The sequence below is a fragment of the Corvus brachyrhynchos genome, unplaced genomic scaffold, assembly GCF_000691975.1.
Source record: "Corvus brachyrhynchos isolate BGI_N302 unplaced genomic scaffold, ASM69197v1 scaffold167, whole genome shotgun sequence".
NCBI classification, from domain to species: domain Eukaryota; kingdom Metazoa; phylum Chordata; class Aves; order Passeriformes; family Corvidae; genus Corvus; species Corvus brachyrhynchos.
The window spans coordinates 5202246-5225734 of NW_008239547.1; the positions used below are offsets into that span (position 1 = coordinate 5202246).

Genomic DNA, 23489 nt, shown 5'->3' on the forward strand with positions numbered 1-23489 from the left:
TCCAAAACTGGTATTTTCAATAGAAGAAATGAGTCCCTTTCCTCATCCACTCTCCAAAAAGCCAAATGAATTATCCCATTCTTTAGACTGTTTTATTTGCGATGCACGCAGACCATGGACCAACCATTCTAACTGCACCCTTCTAACCCACCTTTGGCTTTAACAATGAGAACAAGACTGTCACCAACTTTCACAGTGACTGAGCAACCTGTGCTCACTTCCTGAAACAAATAATGGTTTTAATCAATTACTCACAGTGGAACCAGAGGGGATGCTCCAGAGAATTATTCAGAGAAAGTATCATACTGCCCTACTTAGCAGCAACACTAGGGGGTACTAACGGGAAAATTAATGGAATCAGGAAAAAGAAAAGGGAAGCAGTTTAAGGATCAAAATTGCCAAAAATTTACTAGCATTCTTTGGAATATTTAAATTCCACGGGACAGCTAAAGAAAATACAGATGTTTTTTCTATTATCTAAATCAGGAGTGAGCTCTTCTGCAAAATACGATTTCAAAAATTTGAGATCTATTTAAAGAAATTAAATCACATGCAGCAGTAATTGCTTTAGTGTAAGGCTATCAGCTATGCTTGCTTAATAAAAAATACTTATTTTATTGTGAAAAACTGTTTGAAGTGTTGTAAGAATGGATTATCACGACTAAGCCAGAGAATTATTTCCCTGCACACAGAGTAAGAAAGGAACAGGACAAGTTGTGCCTTTAATGCCCTGATGTACCTACCAAGGGGCTGGTAAAATTGACCAAGTTACTTATTTCACTGCTACTGAAGTACAGTTCCAAAATATTAAAAAAAAAAAAAAAAAAAATTAAAAATTTTTTTTTAATCCATTTCCCACTGTTAAAAAAGAAATTATCACCTTTAAAATACAAACTGAAATTTAAAAAGTCATTTAGCAGGCTTAGGTTTTTCTCACAGTAGTTGTTCTACTAAATCAAAAGGACAGTTTATTTACTCCAGGTCCCCCTATGTCTCTTTAAGAAGACTGAAACACAAGCCAGAATTAGAAATATCAAATGCTACAAACTATTACTGGCTACTAACAGTGAGGGATTATGTGAAGGTGGGCAATTTGTTCCTGTTTTTACCTTTCAAGATGCTACGTGAGAAAATGTGACTGTTGGAGGAAGCAAACTGAGTTCTACCTAATTTGGCACAATTTAGCCACAGTGAATTTTTAACTTAATCTAGTAAATTCTGTTTAAGCCAAAGACATTCAGAATTTTTTCCTGAAACCAGAGTTGGATGTAATACATTCCTTTTAAAATGCAAAGCCTTCAAACAGTTTTATGGTATTATTTTTCCCAACAAGAAGGCTTACCCTCAATTCTCTAATCATGAATAGCCCAGTTTCTACAACATCTACTTATCTATTTAAACACTTTGCATACTGACTGTGGCTTGATGCTTTGGTGAAGAAGGAGATGATTCATTTTCAGGAAAACTGGCCTTAGAAGCAGTTGATGATTCCTATAAAATTCAAATAGTCAATGTCAACAGATAATATTATCATCTTTCATACTTTTTTTTTAATGTAAAGACGCTTTCTCTCTTTCTTTATACACATTCATACATTAGAAAAGTACTTATTTTAAGCATTCATAATATTCTCAGACAGCTATATTCTAAACTTGCTTACTAAACAGTGCTCTTACAAGATTTACAGACAACACTCAAACTGGGTTAATTAGTACACAAGCATTTGAAAAAAAGATGTTAATACATGCTGCATCAGCTCCAAGCAAAGCCTTCATCCTTATTAAGGGGCAGATTTTTTGTATGACATTGCTATCAAATTATGAAGTATATTTAAAATAATAGTTTATTACAAGGTACCATATAATAAATACTAAGATTTTAAACAATACGTTTCTATGTGGTTAGTAAATACAAGATTAGCATTAAAAAAATTAATATATGTAGAAAAAGATACACCAACTCTATTAATTTTTGTGAGGCATGATCATTAATTTCCTTACAATGAAACACTGAAAATGTCTAGAGATTTGGGGTTTTGTTTTGAACTGTTAACTACAGACCAAAATAAAATACTAAATCTTTGAAAACTAGAAAAATTGCCCATCTGGACAAAAAAAAAAGGCATGTGCATTTCCTCTGCAGTAATGATTGCTTTGCACAAACACATTGCCTGAAAATCTGGTGAAGAATTCCAAATGGAAGAAAAACATCACTTGTTCTCTGTTACTGTTAACACATTTCTCTCCCTCTCTCTTTTTAAATCCCTTGATAGCTCTCCTAAACCCAGTTTGCTTTTGCAGCATTACATAGCACTCTGCACACTTGTGCTTTAAAATCACTTGCAAATCTACCTAGAGAAGTGGCCCACTAGTTCTTTTAGTAGCATAACAGAGAACTTCAGCACTCATAAGTAGAACAGCCTAAATGTTCCATATTTTCAGATGTATGCAAAGAAAAATAATTGTTCAAATTAAGAAAATCAACTGTCCTTCCCAGGAAGTTATTTTTTCCTATGCATATGAATTTTTTTAGCTGATGGCTATATCCAGATATTTGCCACAAACAATAAACTGTTAACCAGTATGTTTGGTATCATCAAGTTGTCATGAGCCATGGCAACCCATACTTTCACCCTGACACATTTCAAGTACTCTTCTGACTGGCTGTTTTTCATGCAATTGAGTTGCATTGTTTTTCCAGGAAAAAAAAACAAATAAAGAAAATAAAAAGAAAACAACTTCCCTAGGAGACAGCTAAAAAGAAAGCTTGGGGTTCATGTGCCCATCCAGACAAATACCAGTTGTTTTCCTTTCTGCTTCATTCTGAATTTGAGATAGCTTTCATACAGTAAAAGCAACGCTGGAACAATAAATCCAGTATTTGTGGTAATGAACCATTCCCTTTCCACATAGTAATATAAAGCAGAATATATTAACAGTGTGCCTGCTAGTGGTAATAAAACAGCTGCATTAATGCATTAAAAATTATTTGTCTTTCCACAAAACATTAGTTTACTGCACCACTACATGTTTTTAATTTTCTCAAGGCATTAATGTTGTGCTTCATATAAACTATTTTCTCCTTACCAATAAAAAACACATGCTCTCTACATGCTTGGAAACTGTTAAAGGAACTTTAGGCTGCTGACTTAAGACTTCACAAATGCAGTTCAAATAGAGTTCCTTTTGGTTATTACCCATAGCATTTGTGCACTTCCATGTTTGCTTCATTAGGTTTAAGTTCTTGATATATGAACACTGAGCCCTGAAGAAATGTAAACAGCTCCACTTATTCAATGTTCTACAAAAGCTTCTTCATTCAGTACAGCACTGCATAAAGTTCTTTCTAAAACAGCAGTAACTCTTATGCCAAAAAAAAAAAAAAATTAAGTCTTCCTTTAAAAGCGAAGCCAGAACTTCAAGCTATCTCCAACAAAATCATTCATACCTATGAAGCATAAACTGCACATGAGGCTAGAAGTGTCCACTCAGCTTTCATTTATCAGGGCTCCATCTACACTTTGTCTCATGTGGTGCCACAACACACTGAGTACAGAAGGATGTGTGAGGCAGAGGAAGAGGAGGAGTGAGGGGAAAGGAGCAGCAGGGGGATCTCAGAATCGCTCGAGCTGAATTAATGCCAAGAGGTGCAAAGTCTCCAGCCAAGCACGGCCCAATGCCTCCTCAACACCACACATGATATATCCTAAACTGACAACTCAAAAGCTCAAGATCAAATCCAATAAATGCTGTTCTGAAGAGCTAAGTCAACTCATGAACAGCAAGTCCATTAAAATGGAAACAACAGGTCAAGCAAGTAATGTCCCGGGCAGCAGATCCATTGTCATTCCAACTACTGTGTTTGGTCCATTCAAGTTTGGTTTTGACATCTGTGATGTCACATGGCCACTCACAGGCTTTTCCTTAGTACTTTCAAATCTGCATTCATTTAACTTTTTTCTTGGAATTTTAGGAAAAGGGAGCTTACAATGCCATTTCCTGGTATTTCATTCTGAGAAGTTTGTGCTAAGACTTCAGCACTACCAAGTATTTAATTTTCTATGAATCTTGGGACAGACTGCAGAGAAGCTACAGAAACCAGCATGTCATCACCTTACAGCACCCGATTCAGTTCCTCCCTGCTCAGCTCACGTCAGCTCTCCTCACCCACAGCCAGAATGGCCCAGCACAAAGCAGAAATGGCAGGAAAAAGGTCAAAGCAGAGGGAGAGCAAGGGAGAGGCCCTGTCTCCTTGCTGGCGTATGCAGCATTTGTTACCGTACAGCCCAAAGAGACTAACATGAACATGCCCTAAGAGTGGGCAGAAAACAGCTTTTATTGTTACTGACTCGCAGCATTTTTCAGATTAAACACCAGCTCAGCTCTGGAGAGGATCAAAGCCAAGTGCTTCAGCACTTTCAGTACTGTCCTCTGCCCTTCAATAACAGTATTACAACCCTGTTGTAACCACATACAGCTTTTCCCCTGAACTAACACTAGTTTAAATACTTCAAGGACAAGAAAAGAGCTACTATTCACAAAGTAACAGTAGTGAAGTTATTGAACAGCCCTTGGTTTTGCTGCATGTTATATACAATGATATAAGAGACAGTAAAAAAAAAGAAGTTTCAGAAATTCAGGCATAGTCATTTCTGGGACATTAAATATGTCACACGTCAGAAACAAGTGGCATTTCAGCATGCTGATAACTTGCTCCTACCTTGTCGTTGGTGTCCAGCACAATTGTGCTGTGCCTCCATTTTGTTAGAACTATTGGTTCCTGTAGCCTCCTGTCCAGACTCCTACTCTTTATTATATCTCTCTGCTGCTGTGGTGAAGCATTATACTAAAGAAAAGAAAAATAAAATTTTAAGTAGAATCTAATTCACGCAAACAAGACTTGGATATACCACTCATATGCCTAAACAGTGCAAACTTTCAGACTCCTGATGTCACCACCCAGGGGTGTGAAAACAGCCTTGGTTTTATTTTGCATTTAGTCTTCAGAATTGTCCTTTCTCCTGTAGTCCTCTGTGAAGCAGTAACTCAGACTGGCGTGTTGGGATAATACTCTCAATTGGCAGAGAGATGTTTGTTTTCTTCTGCAACAGATACTGCTGATTTTGCAACCCAACAGGGTACTGAGAACCACCAAGGAATTACAGTAAATACAGGATTCAAACATTCACTCTTCATATTGCACTGACAGTACTACAGCACCTGTCTAGCTCTTGCGTAAGAAAAAGAAAACCCAATTATCCTGCAGTAAGGCTTTTAATTGCCTTTAACCCAAAGATTTGGGATGTCTAGGAGAGGAGACACAAGGGTGAGAACTTGCTTTTTCAGAATAAACACATCAAATTGCTAATAAAATAATGTTTTGGTGTGGAATGTACACACCACAAGCATGGGAGATAAATATTTAGCAGGAAATAATTTTAAGACTTAGCAGAGCTGTAACAACCAAGGAGAGACCATATTTATCATAACATAGGTTTTCTAGTAACTCAAGAGCATGCAAACTCGCTGAGAAAATGTGAAGGTCATGAGAAGGACATGTCATTTAACTAGATCTCAGAATTGCAGCATACTTTACATTAATAGTGCTGCCATTTTACAGCATCACAATCAATATGTTATGAAAAACTAAAAATATTTCAAACCAAGTTTAATACTGAAAATACAAACAAGAAAAGACAACATCAATGTATGGGGGTTTTAAGTAATTTTTTAAAATCTCATTCTTTCTAGTCAGTATCAAAAGACTAAAATCTGCACATAGAAAGAAACTTAAGGCAGCATTTGTGGAGTCATGTAAAGCACTAGAATCCACTAGGTAGGAAATAACAAAGAAAAGTGAAGTGCCCCCTTTACCTGAGAAGGCTAAAGCAATAATCTCTGCAAGGACACCAAGTTCTACAGTTTTGCTACTGATTCTTGCTGTAACCTAAGAGCCTCAGGTGTTCAAAGACAGAATAACATATACCTGCACATACCAACAAAGCATAGCAAGGTTTAACCTAGACAACATAAATGCCAAATCTAACCAAAATTGCGTAATACAGTTATATTTATTGCCCAAATAAGGAACTGGCCTTGCTACTGCCATGGCACTCATGATGCTTGAGGTAGCTTTGTATTTTACTATGAACAGAGTTAATGCTCCAATAAGATAACAGATGCTTAAAAGCTAAATAACTAGCATTCTGATACATTATTTTAATATGCACAAAACTAGTAAAACACTCCCAAGTGAATGGATCTTGCAGTGCAAGAATAAAATTTGGTAGTTCACATACAGACAGAAGCGTATCAGCTGTCAATGCAGAAAGTCACTTCCGAGCCTGCACTGCTTTTGTACTGGCTTCAGCACATTTCCACTCACATGACAACTGCTTCCTTACAGCAGTGAGGTTTAAGCACCTCTCAGTTTGTCTCCTTGTTAAATCAAAAGCTGAGCCATGATACATGCTGAAAGGACCCTAGTACTGGCTTGCTTTCTTGTTACGGAAATATCCACTCTGACTGTGCTACTCCAACCCAAATCACGGCAGAAAGCTGAGCAACACGCAACAAAATTGCCTGCCAGTATTACAACTAAAATCTAAACAGTTTTCAGTGAAACTATGTCTAAATCACAAAGGCTGCAACAAACAACATTCCTTGCAGCAGCTCTAACTCATTTAAGTGGGCGATTCAAACACAGTTCTTGCTATGAAACAGAACTGCTTGTTTCAGAAACAGATTTACACATCACTGACACTGGTATACATTATTTATGGTAATCTTCCATGCACTTTCCATTTGAGTAACTCAAGGAATTGAATAAACAAGTATGTATTCTATAGTAATTTATCTTGAATTTAAGTACATTTTAGAAGTTAGGATATGGGCACAGGTCATCTATATTTAAACGGTGCCTTTGGTACTATCACAAGCCAACAGGAGTTAACTTCTCTAACAGATAGCCCCACCTTGAAGGAGTAAGGAACTACAACATGAAATTCCAGTTTTAGTAAACATTTAACAAGAAAACAAAGGAACATTATATGGAGCTCATCAGCAAAGCTCTGCTAACAACTCAGGAACACTGAGCTCCATGCATCTTACCAGCTTAAATAATTTGCATTGGTGATACAAACAGTGCTAATAAACTGACAAGTCTTTAAAGGGAATATTTGACATTTTTGCCCCATTTTCTCATAATAGAAACTTCAAGTAAATCTTTTTTTTCTCAGATGTCTATGAGGTTGTTTGTTTGTTTGTTTTATTCATTGTAAACAGTAAAACACACCAGGGAGAAGGGTGATGAGGAAATTAAAAGTTTTGTGCTTCTGGGCTCAAGACAAGTCTCCACTTTTAAAATAAATGAATTGGTCTGTGATCTCCAAAGAGAATCAGAGGAAGACAGAGACACTGCTCCAGACTGCACATTGTCCAGTAGAACTCACCACCCTCTAGGCCAGGTAAAGTCCACTGGCTAGGGAGAGGTGGCCAGAGATGGAAGCCTTACCTGGTTGGATGACACCACCCTGCAACTCTTTGCTCTGCCCCCACCCAATCTTAGGTCAAAAAGCCTTGCAGAACAGCTTCAGGTCCGATTCTCTTTCTGACACTCTACAGGACTCCTGCCTGCGGAGGAGCTGCTGTCCCTCCTCCTGCATTTGCAGTATTTACCATTGTTTACCAGAAACTAGGTTGGGCTTGCCTTCCCCCTCACACAAAATCTTGTTTTTACATAACCATAAGCAGGCTTTCTATGCCTAAGACTTGGTGTAATCTTGAAGACAGAGATCAGGCAAGGGCTGTCCACTGCAATAAATCTGACTCATTCAAGATGACACACTGCCTTGGTGGGACAACCCCTGCTACACCATGTGCCTTGACAGCATCTTCTTAGGGTGCTATGTTATTTTTCTAACTCTAAAGCATTTTAAAATGTAGCACACAACTCCAAATTTACACACTACTGCTCCTTGAAAATCCTCCACAAATTCAAATTTGTCCCATTACATCAACCCCTCTGGCACATCACCTCAGCTTGTTCCCCATTTCATTGGGAGCATCTCCTATCACACAGGGGGCACATGAGCAAATTGTTCATTCTCTGACTGCACACACCAAGCAAAGCAGGGATTCTTTTGTAACAGCTCTTCCTGTAGGTTAAGGACACCAGTGGTGTAAATTTAGGTCACACAGTATTCTTTTCATTGCTGAATTTGTTCAATACCTTCTCCAGCTACTTAAAGGCTTTCTTTGTCTCAGTATAAAATTTTCTAACCTTCTCAACTGGCTGAGTGATTTCTATTTAATTTTAAGCTGATACATGGCATGGCTCAAGGCTCTGTCCTAGCCTAATTGTGGCTGAAACAAATGCAACACCTCCAAGTTATTTGTAGCAGTTGTCCCCATTCTTACAGAGATGACACAGATCTGTCAGCTTTAAGAAACAGAAAAAAGATTCTTCTTGGTTTGTGTTAGCAACATCCTCAGCCAGATGAAGGAACTGGGGGGGCGAAAGGGAGAAATGACTGGGAAGCAGCCAACTGAAAGTTGGTAAGACCTGAAGTGAAGCATTTTACCTTACTGCAATCAAAGATCAAAACGGCAGCATTTAAAAAACACTGTGCTATCCTAGTACCCTTTAGCACCTCATATATGTTATTTGCAGTTGTCCCAATAGACTGTCTGAAATAGAATAATCTTCTTTAAAAAAATTAAAGCTGCCTCAGAACAAAACGACTTTCTAGTGTTCCACCTGTCCTTGGTTTTGAATAAACTTTTTTGAGGTTGTGACAGATGTAACACCTATGTTACAGCTTTTGTTTTTCTTATCAACTAAATCAGTAACGCATTTTTCTTAAGCCTCCATAAATAAATAAATAAGGATTATTTTTGTCCTTTTAAGGGACTTCATTCCCTTCCTTTCCCCAGGGAATGATGATTCCTCTGCCACAGAATGTCAGGGTGGCAGAAGTTGGAGGCATCAGCCTCACTGAAGGAACAGAACCCAGGCAGAATGAGGAGACCATTGGCACAAGCCGCTCTAGCTCAAATGTACCAGTTACTGAAAGACACCTCTGGATAGCATATTTTGTTCATTTTGCTGTCTTGGACATCCACTGCTTCTCCTTTTAATCCTCAGGGTCACCAAGACCGCTCATCTTTGATGAGCGGCCCTAAGATCTTGCTGATTGCCACAGGTCCTGTTGTATGCCCAAGCAAAAGCTGGGGGGAAGTGGGAGCCACTAAACCCCAGGACAAATGAGGAAGATGAGACCAGGCTTTGTGAGTAGAAATACACAAAGAGAAAGGGGAAAAAATCTGACTGCCTTCTCATACTTAACTCGGGTTTGTTGTATCACTTTTGTTAGTAAAAACCACCTGGATCCTTGCACCACCTGAGGCTGTCTCAACTTTCGCCAGCCAATCCCAAATTTTAGGACAAGAATGTGAAGCTGGTTCACTATTGCTAACGAAACTGCCTAGTGCATTGACTTGCAGTAGACTCAAATGCCAACACACAGGGTAACCTCAAATCCAGCAGCACAGCTCAGAACAAGACAAATTTATCATAAGACAACCAAGCTTTATTTACGTGTTCTCCTATTTATTTTCTTTCACTATTTGATTGCATGATATATTCCTGACATTACCTGCACCCTGTTTTACTGTCATTTTTTCAGCTATCATGCTCTGTCTGACAGTTTTCAGGTCTCCAGCAGGAAAACCATTCACCAAGTATCCGAACTGAGGCCCCCATGCTGGCAGTGCACAGAGTGAATTAACAGACTGCTGGTCCAGTAACACTGCCAAAAATGAAGGTCCTCCAGCTACTGCTTCCTCTGTGGATACAGCAAGGAGAGTTTATTCTGCAGGAACTTGTGAGAAGAACACATGCAATTGCAATATCACAGTCTGTAAATATTAACACTAAAACTGAGTTCACTCCAGAGGGTTATAGTACACACATTTTCTTCTAAAGGCTACTCTTCAATAAGTGAGCTCGCTCAGAGGAAGGCCAAGCATCATGCTCTTATGCCAGGTATTGGACTAGGATGCATTTTGAAAATCAGAGAGATTTTTAATTTCTACTTTTTATTAGGTTGTCCTTTTTAACTCCCCTCTAATCTATTTATTTCAATATTTATTAGATAGCTTTCCCCACCCTTTTTTTTGGTCATTTTGATAGGTTAACTTTTTTTAAAACTTCAGAAATTATAGAGTTATCACTCCTGAGATGAATTTAATTCCCTTCACCCTTAATACAGATTTCTCATTTGCTTAAGCCATAAAACTCCTATTAGAAAACTAGGTTTCTGGAGTAGGGTTGTAGCCCTCCTTAACCTACAGAGGAAATAAACGTATTTCATTATAGTGATCTAACTTTTAATTGCTGGTTTGTTGGGGTTTTTTTTTTTTTAATAATTGGCAAGAACCAAAACCTGAATACAGTAGAATGCTGCAGATCAGAAATCTCAGTCTTCTGCAAGATCTAGTAGAAACTATGATTAAAATATTATTATCCATTTTAAAGATTAATTCAGTATGTGCTTCTCTTCCACTGCAGAAAGCTGGGTCACACTCATCATGAGCCTTAATAGACTTTTCAGCAGTTGTCAAAGCTACTCCAACTGAAACATCATTTTTAGCCAGAGGCATCCAGCTATTCCTAGATGTTATTTAAATTCACATGACTGGAGGGGTTTCTGTGAGACTGTCTAAAGTAATTTGTTTTGTAACTGCCCTCCCTTCCCAACATACACCCTCACAATTTTTAACACATATACAAGAACAGTGTGTTATTCCCAAGCATGTGAACATTTATAGTTAATTCCATTACTCAGAAGATTTTTAATGTCATAGTATTAGCTCAGCTAGTGTGCTATTTCCAGAAACCTCTGTACCATTTTTAGTTCTAATGAAATCCAGATTATTAAGAACTATCTAACAAAAGGATTCTCTTCTTTTTCTAGTTTAATAGCATTACATGACCATGCTATTCCATCACTTTATTTCACAAGATTTGGAACCCAGTATTTTGCTAAATACACTGGGAAAAAAAAAACCTAAGCAAGAGTAGGATTTTTCCTAGTAACTTACTTTTCATTTAAGCAAGTGTTACAATGCTGAGATCCTTCTATGGTTTTCTCTCACTACTCAAGAGAGTTTTCAGTATAGATTTTCTTTTTCAAAGAAGTTTTGTGGTCTGAGTGGTCTTTCTAATTTGTTTGTTTTAAGTACTTTTAAAGCTAGCTTCATCAAGATCTTTGAGAGACTAATCCTCAATCATGCTTAACTACTCACAAGCATAACATCTTCAAATATATAGCTACATAAACTACCTAAATCTTTTGTTGAAATATTTAATCTATTCCACAGAATTTTAAGTTAAAAGCCAAGGATTTCTGGAAATACAGAGACTCTTGGATCATGAATCTAAGAGTCAATTGCTCATTTTCTTCTGTGAACCTTGTAATTGCTGCCAGCCAAGACTGACTAGTTTCAAGAAAGAATTAAAAAGTACATTCTGCCCAAATGGATCATTAGAAATAATTTTTAAGGAAAATTTCTAACAGCAATATGTGATCACTTTTAAATAAACAAGAACTAAAACATATCAGATCACAAATGACACACCAAAGGCTATGTTTCATTTTGGAGGTGACTACTAATACAACAGAACTCAGATTTTGTTTAGAATCACTAGAATAACATGCACTATTAAACAAATATTGGAACCACTCCTTTATGCCTCCAGTAGCGGTTCTGGGTTACCTTTGTGACTTTTATTCTAATGTGATTAAAGGCAATTTGCTATTTAATTCAAATCCAAACTCAATCTATTTTTGTGAAACACAATTTCTTCCAAGTTAAAACTTTCAACACAGCAGAAGTTGTAGAATGAAGTACCCATGACATTATTCCCCAAAATTAATTTCAATTATACATACTGAAATAATAATTCCTTCTGGTAAAATCTGGTCTATCAGATTTTCAGACTTCTAATAAATCCAGTAACTAATCAAAAGCTAAATAGCTTTTAAAACTGATAGGTACAGATTATATTGTTACATTGAACTCTCATTGTAACATTTCTGCATGTTACAAAATCTAAGTTATCTAATGCATCAGACTAACATAGGAGAATTCTCAAAGCCAACTCAACTCTTCAGTGACTCAGATGCAAATTCTTTTACTGACATAAAAAACCAGCTTAGTATATAACGTCATTCATAAATTTCAATGTAAATATTTTATCACAAATATTATGAAAGCACTACCTATTAAGGTTGCTCCTTTCTAAGTGGAAGTGACTTGAGACACTGATTTTTGTATTGATAAAACAATAATGGAGAAACATGCTTTTTTGTGTATTTATGGATACAGTTTTGTGTGAAACAATTTTTTTTTAATGGTCACACCTTATTAGGTAGTATTGGACAAAAAAATAGCAGGGAAGACATATATAACAACATCCATATGACAAATGCCCTACAGTTTTTCAAAGTGAATATGAGAATTGAATAGTATTAGATACATCCTCAGACTACCAAGTGTCCCTAGGTCTGTCACTTCCCTACAAATTTTTATTTTCACTACAAAATTAATAAATACCAGAACACATTTCTGGTGAAATTGTGTCATCCTCAAAGACACCACAAAACTCTGCTGTAACTTTTGCTTTTCAACATTTGCCTGTATAAGCACTTTGGAGGGTACTAAAAACAGACTACAGTTTCTCAGTGAAGATTTCTCTTTTTCCTATACAGGTTTTCTTTATCACAGCAAAAATCACAGATATTATTCTGCAGCCCTGCATAAAACCTTTGCTCAGTTCAGCAAAAACACCAGATCTCCTTCAACATCCGAAGATACATCCATTTTCATGTCCTTGAGCATATTTTTTTTTCTCTTCACAATCAGAAATTCCACAAAAATGCAATAAATAACAAAGAGCAATATCTGAGTCCTTGTGAGGTTAATACCTCACATTAAAGGCCCAACAGAACACGTATTCAGGAAGAGGGGAAAGCCCCAAATTGTTAAAGTTTCTTTTTTAGGTCACTCACCTTAGGTAACTCCCACTCTGATCGGGAACCATCAGCACTGTAGTAGTATGGTCTACCTTGTTCATCTGCATGTTTTATCCACTGCAGAAAGAAATGTGATGATAGAAAACATAATCAGAGTGACAATCACAACAGTACATGTCTGAGACCTGAGATTTAAAGTTAATTTTTAATTAAGTGCCATCCACTTCAGCAGTGTCTAATGCACAGCCTCCATTAACTAACCAGGGTTAGATTGCAATGAGAGCAAGAGTTTCCAATATCCTGGTTTTTCCTTCTGTAACTCCTCAGAAAAAAAGTCCTGCAATATCACACAAGAGATTGTGATAAACAGATATTTTTTTGCCATATCTCATTCTTATCAACATTACATTGTCAGTTTAGGGAGGCACAATCTTTCCATCAGATCTGCACCAGGATCTTATACATAAAATTACAAGAAGTTCAATCAGCAACTGCTGGTAGTTTGAGAGATATATGCACTTGTTGAACAACTTTTAAAAACATCAATGGAAATATGAGATGCAGTCCCTAGAGAAATCCTGAAGAAGATAATATAATTTCTCTAATCTCTACAAGCACCTCCCACAAAGAGGTAAACCTATGACAACTGGGATTGGTCATGCAGAAAGAAAGAATTTTAATGAGCAAAAATCAACAAGATGATTGCAGAAAAATACAGAAACACTCACAGCAAGGCTCTTGGCTCAAGCAGGTTTCACAAGATTGCCTTCCTATAACTGTGGTAGGAAATGCTGTTTTTTGTCAATCCCAGTGCACTTAAAAAAGAAGGCTGCATTTTTGCTAAAACATAGGAATGTGCTTTACAGATGTTTGTCAGAAACAGATTAAAGAGGATAAAATTCTACAATTGACATAAATCCAATTATTTAGAAACTTCTTGCAAATAAAACTTGCATACTTAACTGGAGAACAGGTGGTGCTGTAATATGATAAACAAAGTACTGTTTCACTGAACACTTCAGAAGTTTAAAAAACTCAAAATGCAACTTCAGTGAACAACTTTAAAAAATGGACTGCTTTACAAATATAAACAAATACTGTAATTTATCCTGTGTGGGAGAAATTTTTACAGCATGCCCAGAATCACAGTAAGTTGTCAGTAGCAACTAGATAATAAGAGCTGGGCATAAATCTGCTGATATGGCTGTAGTTTAATTAAGAAGTTTGTCTACATCTGAAAGCTGTAGTGAAAATCTCTAATAAAGGAAATTATGGAAGTGATAAAGTAGCACTATTCTGTTTAAAAACATCTTAACTGGAAGGTCTATGTAGACAAGAACAGCTCTTAAAAGACAGTAAGAAAAACTTATTGGTATGAAGTTCATTCCTGAAGCATAACCAAGAGGATGGGGGAGGACAAGAACTAAAAAAAAAAATATATACATGGTATGTTCATTTAATATAATCTGATATGCAACTGGAAATAAAACTTCTAATAATTTAAATTTAAATAACAAAAAACATACATTAAAAAAGTCAGTACATTTGCTAAAGCTTCATGCATAGTTTAAAAAAAACCAAAAGGAGATACTACTGAGGTATGCTCTTCACTTTTGGAAATGCAGGTTTCATTTCTAGAAGTGAATTAGTGGAAAAGATTTAGAACACATGATGAGAAGAAGGAAAAAGTACCTTTTCATTAGTATAGTCATTGGTATATAAGGTTTGACCATGTTCATCCAACTCTTCTGACCAACCCTTTGGAGGAGAACCATACTGACTATCTGACTGGCTGTAACAAGAACTGTGGTCGTTTTCTTCTGATGAAAGATGCTACAAGTAGTCAGAAACATATAAGGCAGTTTTGAGAATGAAAGTGCTTTAAAATCTGAAAGATCAAAGATTATTTGACTAGAAAGAGAATAGTAATGAAATCAGGGAGTTCACATTTTTATACGTTGTATGAGAGAATGAGAAGCATTTTTACAGAACCAACAAGTCAAAGTATTTTCAGAACAACTAGCTCATACTGATACATTTCTTTTTATTTCCACTATACCATGTTTCAGCTAGTCAAATTTAAACTCCAGGGGTTTTGCCTATCTAAATTTCATTCCTACAAATTTACATTACTGAATGATGAAGAAAGTTAGCTTTAGTAATCTGCATTGCCTTAAAAAAACCTGGGAGCCCTGCTGCCTTGGTTTTCTACCAACATCCCAAATTTCACACCTAAATCCTTCTCCTTTTCTCAAATATATCTGGAAACACAATAGTGATTGAGGACAACTTGAAACTCCAGTTCCACCTTCTTAGGTCCCAGCATTTTACAGTATTTGCCCAATGCATCTTAAAAATATTATAAATTTCCTCTGTCCTCCTTCCAACTCTGATACATATGACAAAGAGCATTGCAAAAGCAAGGCTTTCCACCAGGCACAGCTAGCTGAGGTGAAAAATTGCTTTCTGAAGGTAGAAGTAAATTATGATGTTAGGAACAGACTTGGTGTGTAACACAGAGAAAAGATCTTACACACACATCAAACAATTTCTGTTCCCCCATAAACCTTTTTCATCCCCTTGCTAACACAAGCATCCATTGCATGCATCAAAAAAAAAAAATCTCTCTGCTTTCATCTCCCACAACATCTCTACACCATGGTCTCCTGAGGAATTCTATGCAGATTTCCTCTATCAGTGTCTTGGACCCTCAGCTAGCAGGAGGCATAACATTTAAGACATCCTGCTACTCAGAAACTACAGGAGTAAAATACTATGGGGTCAATAACACTGGCATAAGGGTCTTGAGTAAAACTGTAAGGCAGGAGAGAGACACAATTTCAATTTTAAATAGGAAACAACCTCTCCCAAAAAAATTAAGTCTTACAAAAAATATTCAATTATCAGAAATTCCCAGTTTTTAAAAAGTCAGTGGGTTTGAAGACTGCATGCTTAGTGACATATCCAAGTGATTTCTACCTAGGTTTTTGGTGTTACTTTTCTGAGTACCTCACCACTTGTGTGGCACAAACTCCTTCAACTGACCTGAGCCAACTTACCAAGCACAGCAAAACCCACAGGAAATTTTTAGGCCATTAATTAAGGAACATGAAAAAATGTACATGTCCTCTACAGCTTACAGAACATGTAAGCATGTAAATTATGGATTAGCCAATGCTACCTCTCTTGCACATGGGGCAATGTGAAATTCTCATGTGCCAAGTCCTAACCACTGTGGGAAGGGGAGGGAGCAGGGTGGGGGGGTGTCTTCAGTCCCATTTTTACACTTGCAGAATTAAGACTGAAGAGTTGCCAAGGGTGCTACTGGCCCCATTTGAACTACAGTTTCATGGGATAACTATACTGTATACACGTATTTAAATTTACATGGTTTTAATGGTTAAATATTAATTTAACTGACATATGGCCAATCAGTGTAGAAGACTTTGGACGTTTTTTATCATTACTATCTGCAGAGATATGACCTAATAATATAATATATTGGTATTTGCCTCTTCCAAGCCACTCCTGATACTGAAGAAACACCCTACACAGGTAAAAGTAAACACTGGACGTAAAAATGAAAATTCTCCTAGAAAAACCACTGTTGTATAGTAGGAATGACTGTTAATGTGTCTATCTGCACGGCATCCATATAATAATAGTTTAGATGCTGCAAAGCTTAACTCATACCCTGTACATTTGCAGACCTAAACTTCAACAAAATTCCTGAGTTGTTACAAATTTTACCAAGCTAAGGTATTCCTTGTCCCTCAGCTGTCAATTTCACTTTCAACACTTTTTCAGCATTAACTGCCTACATGTTTTTTCATATTGTCCGTGCTTTATCTTGTCTCATCCTCAGTTATACTACACCACAAATAAAGCCATCTTAAGCAGACAGCTGCCCCTCACACCTTATAAGAACTTTGCTGTGACATTAAAGGGAATTATAGAAAAAGTCCCCCACATCATTGCTTCTATTGTCATTCTTGGCTTTTTTCCATTTACATAAAAAATTCCCGGGGGCAGAGACCAGTTCATCCCCATGCAATTAATAGGAACAGCTATCTGTCTTCCTTCTATCACTTAACCAGTCTAGCTTTTAATGTTACTACTACTTGTGAAAGTGAAAGTAATCAGGAAGAATACTAATTAAGGAAGCTACCATCCCTTTATTATTGTTTGTTTATTTTGAAACAAAAAAACATGGAATGAAATCTCATTCTGATCACATGATTTAAATTCTAGGTTTGATATTCAGTTAAATCCCATTTTCTTTTCAACAGCTGTTGGGTAATTTGTGGATGTCTACTTCATATTATGATCTCCTATCTAGGTATTAGGGGTTTGCCTTCTCTGATATTGTGACGTCTCATTCCTTTCACAGTTCAACTTAAGTGAATCACTTCACTTGACTCATTTCTCCTAGTTACTGTTAAGCACTCCTTCCTCAAATTACATTAACAGGTCACTGCCTCTAATACATTTTATCTGTAATTCCAAAATCTTATACACTTTCTTACAGGCCCTGTTGATAGGACTTCACTGCTTCCCCACATCCCATCCATGTAACATGTAACATCCATTTAACTGTCATGACGTACAACTATTTTCTTTGTGCCATGTCTGTGACCACCTACTTTGGCAAATAAGGTACAATTCTGCCCCTTTCTAATTATCCAATAAAATTCAATTTCCGAATCACAAAATCCGAAGACCAACTATAAACTATGTCACGTTTCATATATTACTGAGATATTAGCATATGTGATCACTCAGTTCTCATTTTTACATCACTTTTCATTTTGCTACCTAATACAACACAAGCTCCTCTGAGGACAATCAGTAGAAACTAGGATTTAATCCTTCTGCACATACTCCTTTTTTATTTAAAGAGTGTAACTCAGACTAGTATAAAAGTTAACTTATAATAATTAAGACATGTGAGCTCGAGTTTTTCCTAATCAGACAAAATTTGGGATGCCCTACATTTTACGGTAGCTTAGGCTTGGATCTCAGCCTTTACACTCTGTATTGGATTAAGTACCCAGAGGTTCCAAAAGGGAACACAAACGGTGGGGTGCGAAGTATGTTCCCAAATGCAGAACACGAAAGGAAAGAAGGGAGAGTGGTGGGGGAAAGACAGCTTCAAAATCAACACATGACTGCTGGTAAGTGGATTGACATGACCGTGCAACATGTATCTCTCCCCAGACTCATATCTTGATAACCCAGTCAAGACACAAATTACCTAAGGAGCTTATGCTACTGGAAATACAGACTTAGTGTCTAGTTGAAAATCAAAACATGTATCATCCATCAGTTTCACAAAGACTGAAAACTTGATAGACATAACTGTCTGATGGCCAACTTGTGATACCTGACGCATCACAAACAAACAGAAGAACTGAGATGAAAGAAGTTATGGGCAATTTAAAAAAATAAATTAAAAAATCAAGTGTTCTGAAGATGCAACCATGTGGTGAAGTGATGGTACAGACGTATGAGCAAGAGTCAGAGGGACTGCTTGCAGATGGGGAGGGAGGAATAATTCTTGCAAGTCCTTCCATGAAAAGAAGGAAGAACTACAACAATGAGAAAACCAGTTACACTTACGACAAGGAGAATTACTACTCAAAAAAGCAAGCACCTTATCCAGACTAAAACCAGTCTTATCCAGCAAAAGAACAGTCAGTGATAAATTAAGAGACCATCGCCAGAGATAACAAAGGGACAGGCATAAATATTACATCTGTTTGCCTGTTGCTGCCATTCTCCTGTGGCAAGAAAATTTAGCTATTTAAATGCTTGTGGATGACATGGCTGCTGTGAAGGCCATTGCCAAAAGAAATGAAAGGTTTCCTTTTCCCTTTCCTCTCCTGTTCCTGTTCCTACCTTTCCAGAGGTAGACTTTTGTGACAGGCCTGCAGCAATCGAAAATTTTTGAGCAGTCCACAATTAAATTTTAAAACTAAACTCTGGGTTTAAAGTTTTTATATATATATTGGATATATAGAGAGACTATATACAGCTGGCGCAGGAGAAAATTCACCAAAACTGTATATATATTTGAAAAGGGTATATAGAAGTGAAATATGTAGAAGAGTTCTTGATAAATACTTGCTTTTTCTCTCCATCAGGAAACTGGTTAACCTCAATACTGTTTGGACACAAGAGCACTACTTTAAGCATATCTAAATAGAAGTATCCATCTTCCAATTACTCCTTTGCTTTATCTGAACCACTGCAGTTCAGATAAACACAACCCACCATTAGGCTTTCCCTAGCAACTGGCTGCACAGAATAAATTGGCACCTCAAATATTAGTCCAAATCATCTTTTAACATAAATAACTTCTTGGTGAGCTTCAACTGTCTCAAGCAAGATCAGTAGCAAAGCTTTGCCAAAAGGCTTTGCAAAAGCAAAACTTTTACATAATGAAAAAAAAATCCATTGATATATCTAAAGAATATGTTAATGGCCTGAACATAATCTAGTCAAAAGCAGCAATATCTGCTATGGGGCTGTCTTTACAGGCATTTTTACAAGTTACTACTCTTGCACACAGTTTATGTACACATTCTTGTACACAAAAGCAACTCAAGTGAAACTGTTGGCTGCTTCATACCAGGACGTATAACCAAAAAGACAAAGGAAGACACTCCTTGACACTCAGAGGTACCAAATTCCACAGCAAAAGACCATTCATATGCATTACAATCTCATTGCTTTTGATCTCAGAAGGAACTACCTCATGATCTGCATGGCTCTGGGAATCCCCTTTATTAATGCTTGCATCTCGGGCCCACCGTGGAGGTTTCCAGGTTCGTTCCTGTGATCCTCTGTTGTAGTAATAACAGCGTCCTGTTGTATCTTTATGGGTTTCCCATTCCCCATTTATTTGGACTGGAGCACTTGTAGGTAGAGGTGGAAGTGCAGACTGAGATATTTTCAGTTCTTGTAAATTAGCATAAACTGGTGAATCAGGCCTCCCTTGGCTTGGTGGAGTAGTTGGCTATTGAGAGAAGAAATGCACTGTTAACGAGCAAATGAATTTTCGAGTGCTCCCTTACAAATCAGAATACAGTAGTAAAACAAACCAACAAACTCCTTTTTTTTTGGTTAAGTACAAAAGCACAAAGGACAGCCACAAAATGCTGGGGTGAAAGAACATTAGATTCTTAATTCTAAGGTAGATATCACAAACTATATTTATTTAATACTGAACCAATTTTTCAGCATTTCTGCAGATGACAGCTGATAATTATGTCTTACAGCGGATTTGAAATACACTGGAATCGTCATCAAAAAATTATATGCTTGTCATGTCTTGCAGAAAAACTGCAGCTTTACAGTTCAAGTATTGCTCAGAAACTGTAAGAAATGTGATCTTGTTCAAGACAATACACAGCATTTCTGAGATGCCACTTGTTAGGCAAAGATTGCTCCCCAACCTTTCCACCTCACTGTTAATAGAGCGATGGTGAATGTAAAGCAGCACTTTCGTATTCTCAGCAAGGTCTTAAGAGGCAGCTCAGTCAGAAAGACAAGCACAATGTTGTGACTAAGAAACTCTGAAAAACACCTGGATGGTTTACCTGTATGCCTTTTCAAACATGCTTACTTAAAAATATTTTGGGCAACATCACCAAGTGTTTCAATTACCCCTCTCTTCTTGTAGAAATTAAGTGGATATTCTTATCCACCTGATTTTTTTCACATACATGCACAAAAGTAAAACAAACACCTACAAGAAAACAAAACACTAATGACCATTTCTTACAAATAAGCAGTTTGCTAACATGACAGCCAGCAGAAATTACAGTTAAAACACCACAGAACTTACTGAAACCACAAGTACTTCCAAATGAGCCACTATGGTGCTTAGAGAGAAATAAAGCTTCAGACGTTCAATTTTTAAAGTCTAATACAAACACACCATGCAGAATGTAAGAGCATGTGTTTTCATGAGAGCTGTGATTATAAGATTGGGAAAGCAGCTAGTTATTAAATCAAATTAAAGAGTTTCCTGGTAATGCACTGCCATTTCTATATTTTGGGGTACAATTTTTAAGCACTCTAAAGGAAAGATGTATACAATTTATACCATCCCCTTGGTTTTAAATGAGCAGTTTTCCTGTAGGCAAGTCCTTGTGCCTCCTGTTGCTATTGCATTACATAAAAGATCTTTTATAATGTACTTTTAAACATTAAAATCATAAGATGCTAATCTAGGCCACATCTAATCATAAATTATCTGGGTTTGCTCAGGCAAGACAGAATATCATACCACACAATCAGATATAAACTGATTGCACCATAGGTAGAACCAAATATGGGCAATATCCACAACCAAAGGGGGAAACATCTAGAGAGGAACTTAATGAGATTATAACGGGCATGGGCTTGTTTTGCGTGCCTTTAAAAGAGACAACACAGCTTACTAACTATAGCAAGTACAGTACATCTAAGGCAAACCACAAGTCCTGAAAAAAAAAAAAAAACCTGCAGTCCTGGCAAAATCAGAGAGCCAAAACCAACTAGGAAAAATCTGTAACAAAACTTGATTAAAATAAAAGGCTATTTTTCTACCATCCAAGTCACACCTGCCTTTATTTTTTTTCTTTTTTTTTTCTTTTTTCTTTTTTTTTTTTGTGAGGAGGGTAGAACAGCTGCCTTTGGTAGAGTTGATCTTGAGAGCACTAAGAGCATAAACAACACTACTGTGAACAAAGCACCACTACCATCTTCAGGGATGAACCAATTCACTGGGATGCTGGGGCAGTAATCTTGATGCCTCCTTGTTCAAGAGCACCGTTTCTCTCTTGGTGTCCTAAGAGCCTGCAGAGCTGCATCTCCCACACGAACCACCCTGCCATGAAACCACGGGGTTTGTCATTGAAATGACTCCACAGAACGCACAAACCTCCAGCTCCTTCCTCTGTTTTAAGGAAGTGGCAAAAGTGGCACCACCAAGCACCCTGGCTGCTGCCGTGGGGCGCTGGTGGCTTGCACAACCCTCACCTCCTCCTCTTCTACACAACACAGTAAGGCAGCTTTCCTGTCTGGCCCGCATTTAACAGCTGCTTTTTTGTTTTAATTAAGACAGTTAAGTACCATCATTAAAAGAACAGTTCTGTGTATTAATAGAAGTGTTTTCCAAATAGAAAGCCTGTGACACAGAATGCTTGGTATAGTTTTTCAAACATTTTCTCAAGCAACACGTAGGAGTATGGCTCAGAGGCCTCACACTGAAGTTTTCAACCATTTCAGCATTATAACCAGCACAACTCCAGATGAAACTGCAGGACACAGATGTGCTCAGCCAATACTGGGAGCTCGCAGCTGAAGTACTGCCACATAACTTGGGCAGCATAGTTATGTTTAAAACAGTAACAAGATATGGAAGTGTAATGAGGGATTTTCTTCTGAATGCTTAGTGCTTCCAAACTCAATATGCCAATTCCTGATTTTCAAGGAAAAGACAATTTTGTCCTGAGCAACAAACAAGACAGCTAGCTGTCCTGCCTGGACAACCCTCCAGCTACTTTTATTCCCTGTTGTTTTCTCTTCTGACAGATGTTTCAGGGAGAACTGCATGATTTTAAAAAGGTACCTGGAAGTTACTGCTTTCAGTGAAGCATTAAGAAAATGCAAAGCCACCAATATGACTAAAACACACAGCTTAGATCATAAGTACATCTTTGAGGAATATGACTTTGTTATCAGGAACTATTTTAAATAACCTTGTAGCACACAACGAAACTTCCTCATACCCCAAGCCATGCAAGGAGGTATGTTGTTGTGTCTGTGATTGTGCTCAGTTCAACAGCACCCAACCTTACCAAGGCTGATTTTGTCAAGAGTTTCTTATTTACTGATAACAGAAACAGTTTTTTAGAAGTTCAGAGTTTCCTGAAATCATCATTAGTGTACATTCTACGCCAGTGATGGCAGAAAGGTCAATCCCCCCTTGCCCCAACCCTCAAGCTGGGAAGGGGAGTTCCACAGGCAGGTCAGAGTGGATGTCCCTGTGAAGCTCCCGCGCACTGCACCACCTCCCCCTTTCCTTTCAGATGAACATTTCGTGAGTTCACAACTGAGTACTGCAAAGAACTTGAAGAGTTTCAAACCAAAAAGCACATTAATTTAACTTTCATTTATCAAAATCATTACTCACTGACCATATTAATAAGAACAGACAAAGCATTACCTAGATTAAAAGAGTTTCTGATCACTTCCATGGGTGTATGCCCAAAACCAGACATACACAGTTAAGCGAGATTTAAATACATACTAAATGCTAAACAGGACTTCCAGCAAGAACTTCCCTCCCTGAGGGCTTTTTCTGCTCTATCAAACTCTGAATGCTCATAAACATGGAATTAAATGTTCACAAAGAGACTCCGTGCCTTCACATTATCAGAATTGCAAGAACACGTCCTTCAAC

At 37.3% G+C, this 23489-nt stretch overlaps 1 protein-coding gene across 10 annotated transcripts in view; it reads right to left on the reverse strand.

The window, feature by feature from the left end:
* The window catches only part of ARHGAP12 (Rho GTPase activating protein 12), a 75361-nt gene that overhangs the window by 23491 nt on the left and 28381 nt on the right, over nucleotides 1–23489 (reverse strand). For 5 of the 10 annotated variants that reach the window (XM_017741505.1, XM_017741502.1, XM_017741500.1 and 2 more), the window contains exons 3-7: nucleotides 19791–20054; nucleotides 14729–14869; nucleotides 13073–13153; nucleotides 4720–4845; nucleotides 1417–1491 (exon numbers count right to left, since the gene is read on the reverse strand). In XM_017741505.1, the coding sequence (XP_017596994.1) occupies nucleotides 1417–1491; nucleotides 4720–4845; nucleotides 13073–13153; nucleotides 14729–14869; nucleotides 19791–20054 (687 nt within the window). The remainder of the gene's footprint in view (nucleotides 1–1416; nucleotides 1492–4719; nucleotides 4846–13072; nucleotides 13154–14728; nucleotides 14870–19790; nucleotides 20055–23489) is intronic. The other 5 variants (XM_017741504.1, XM_017741507.1, XM_017741506.1 and 2 more) reach the window with 2 other exon arrangements.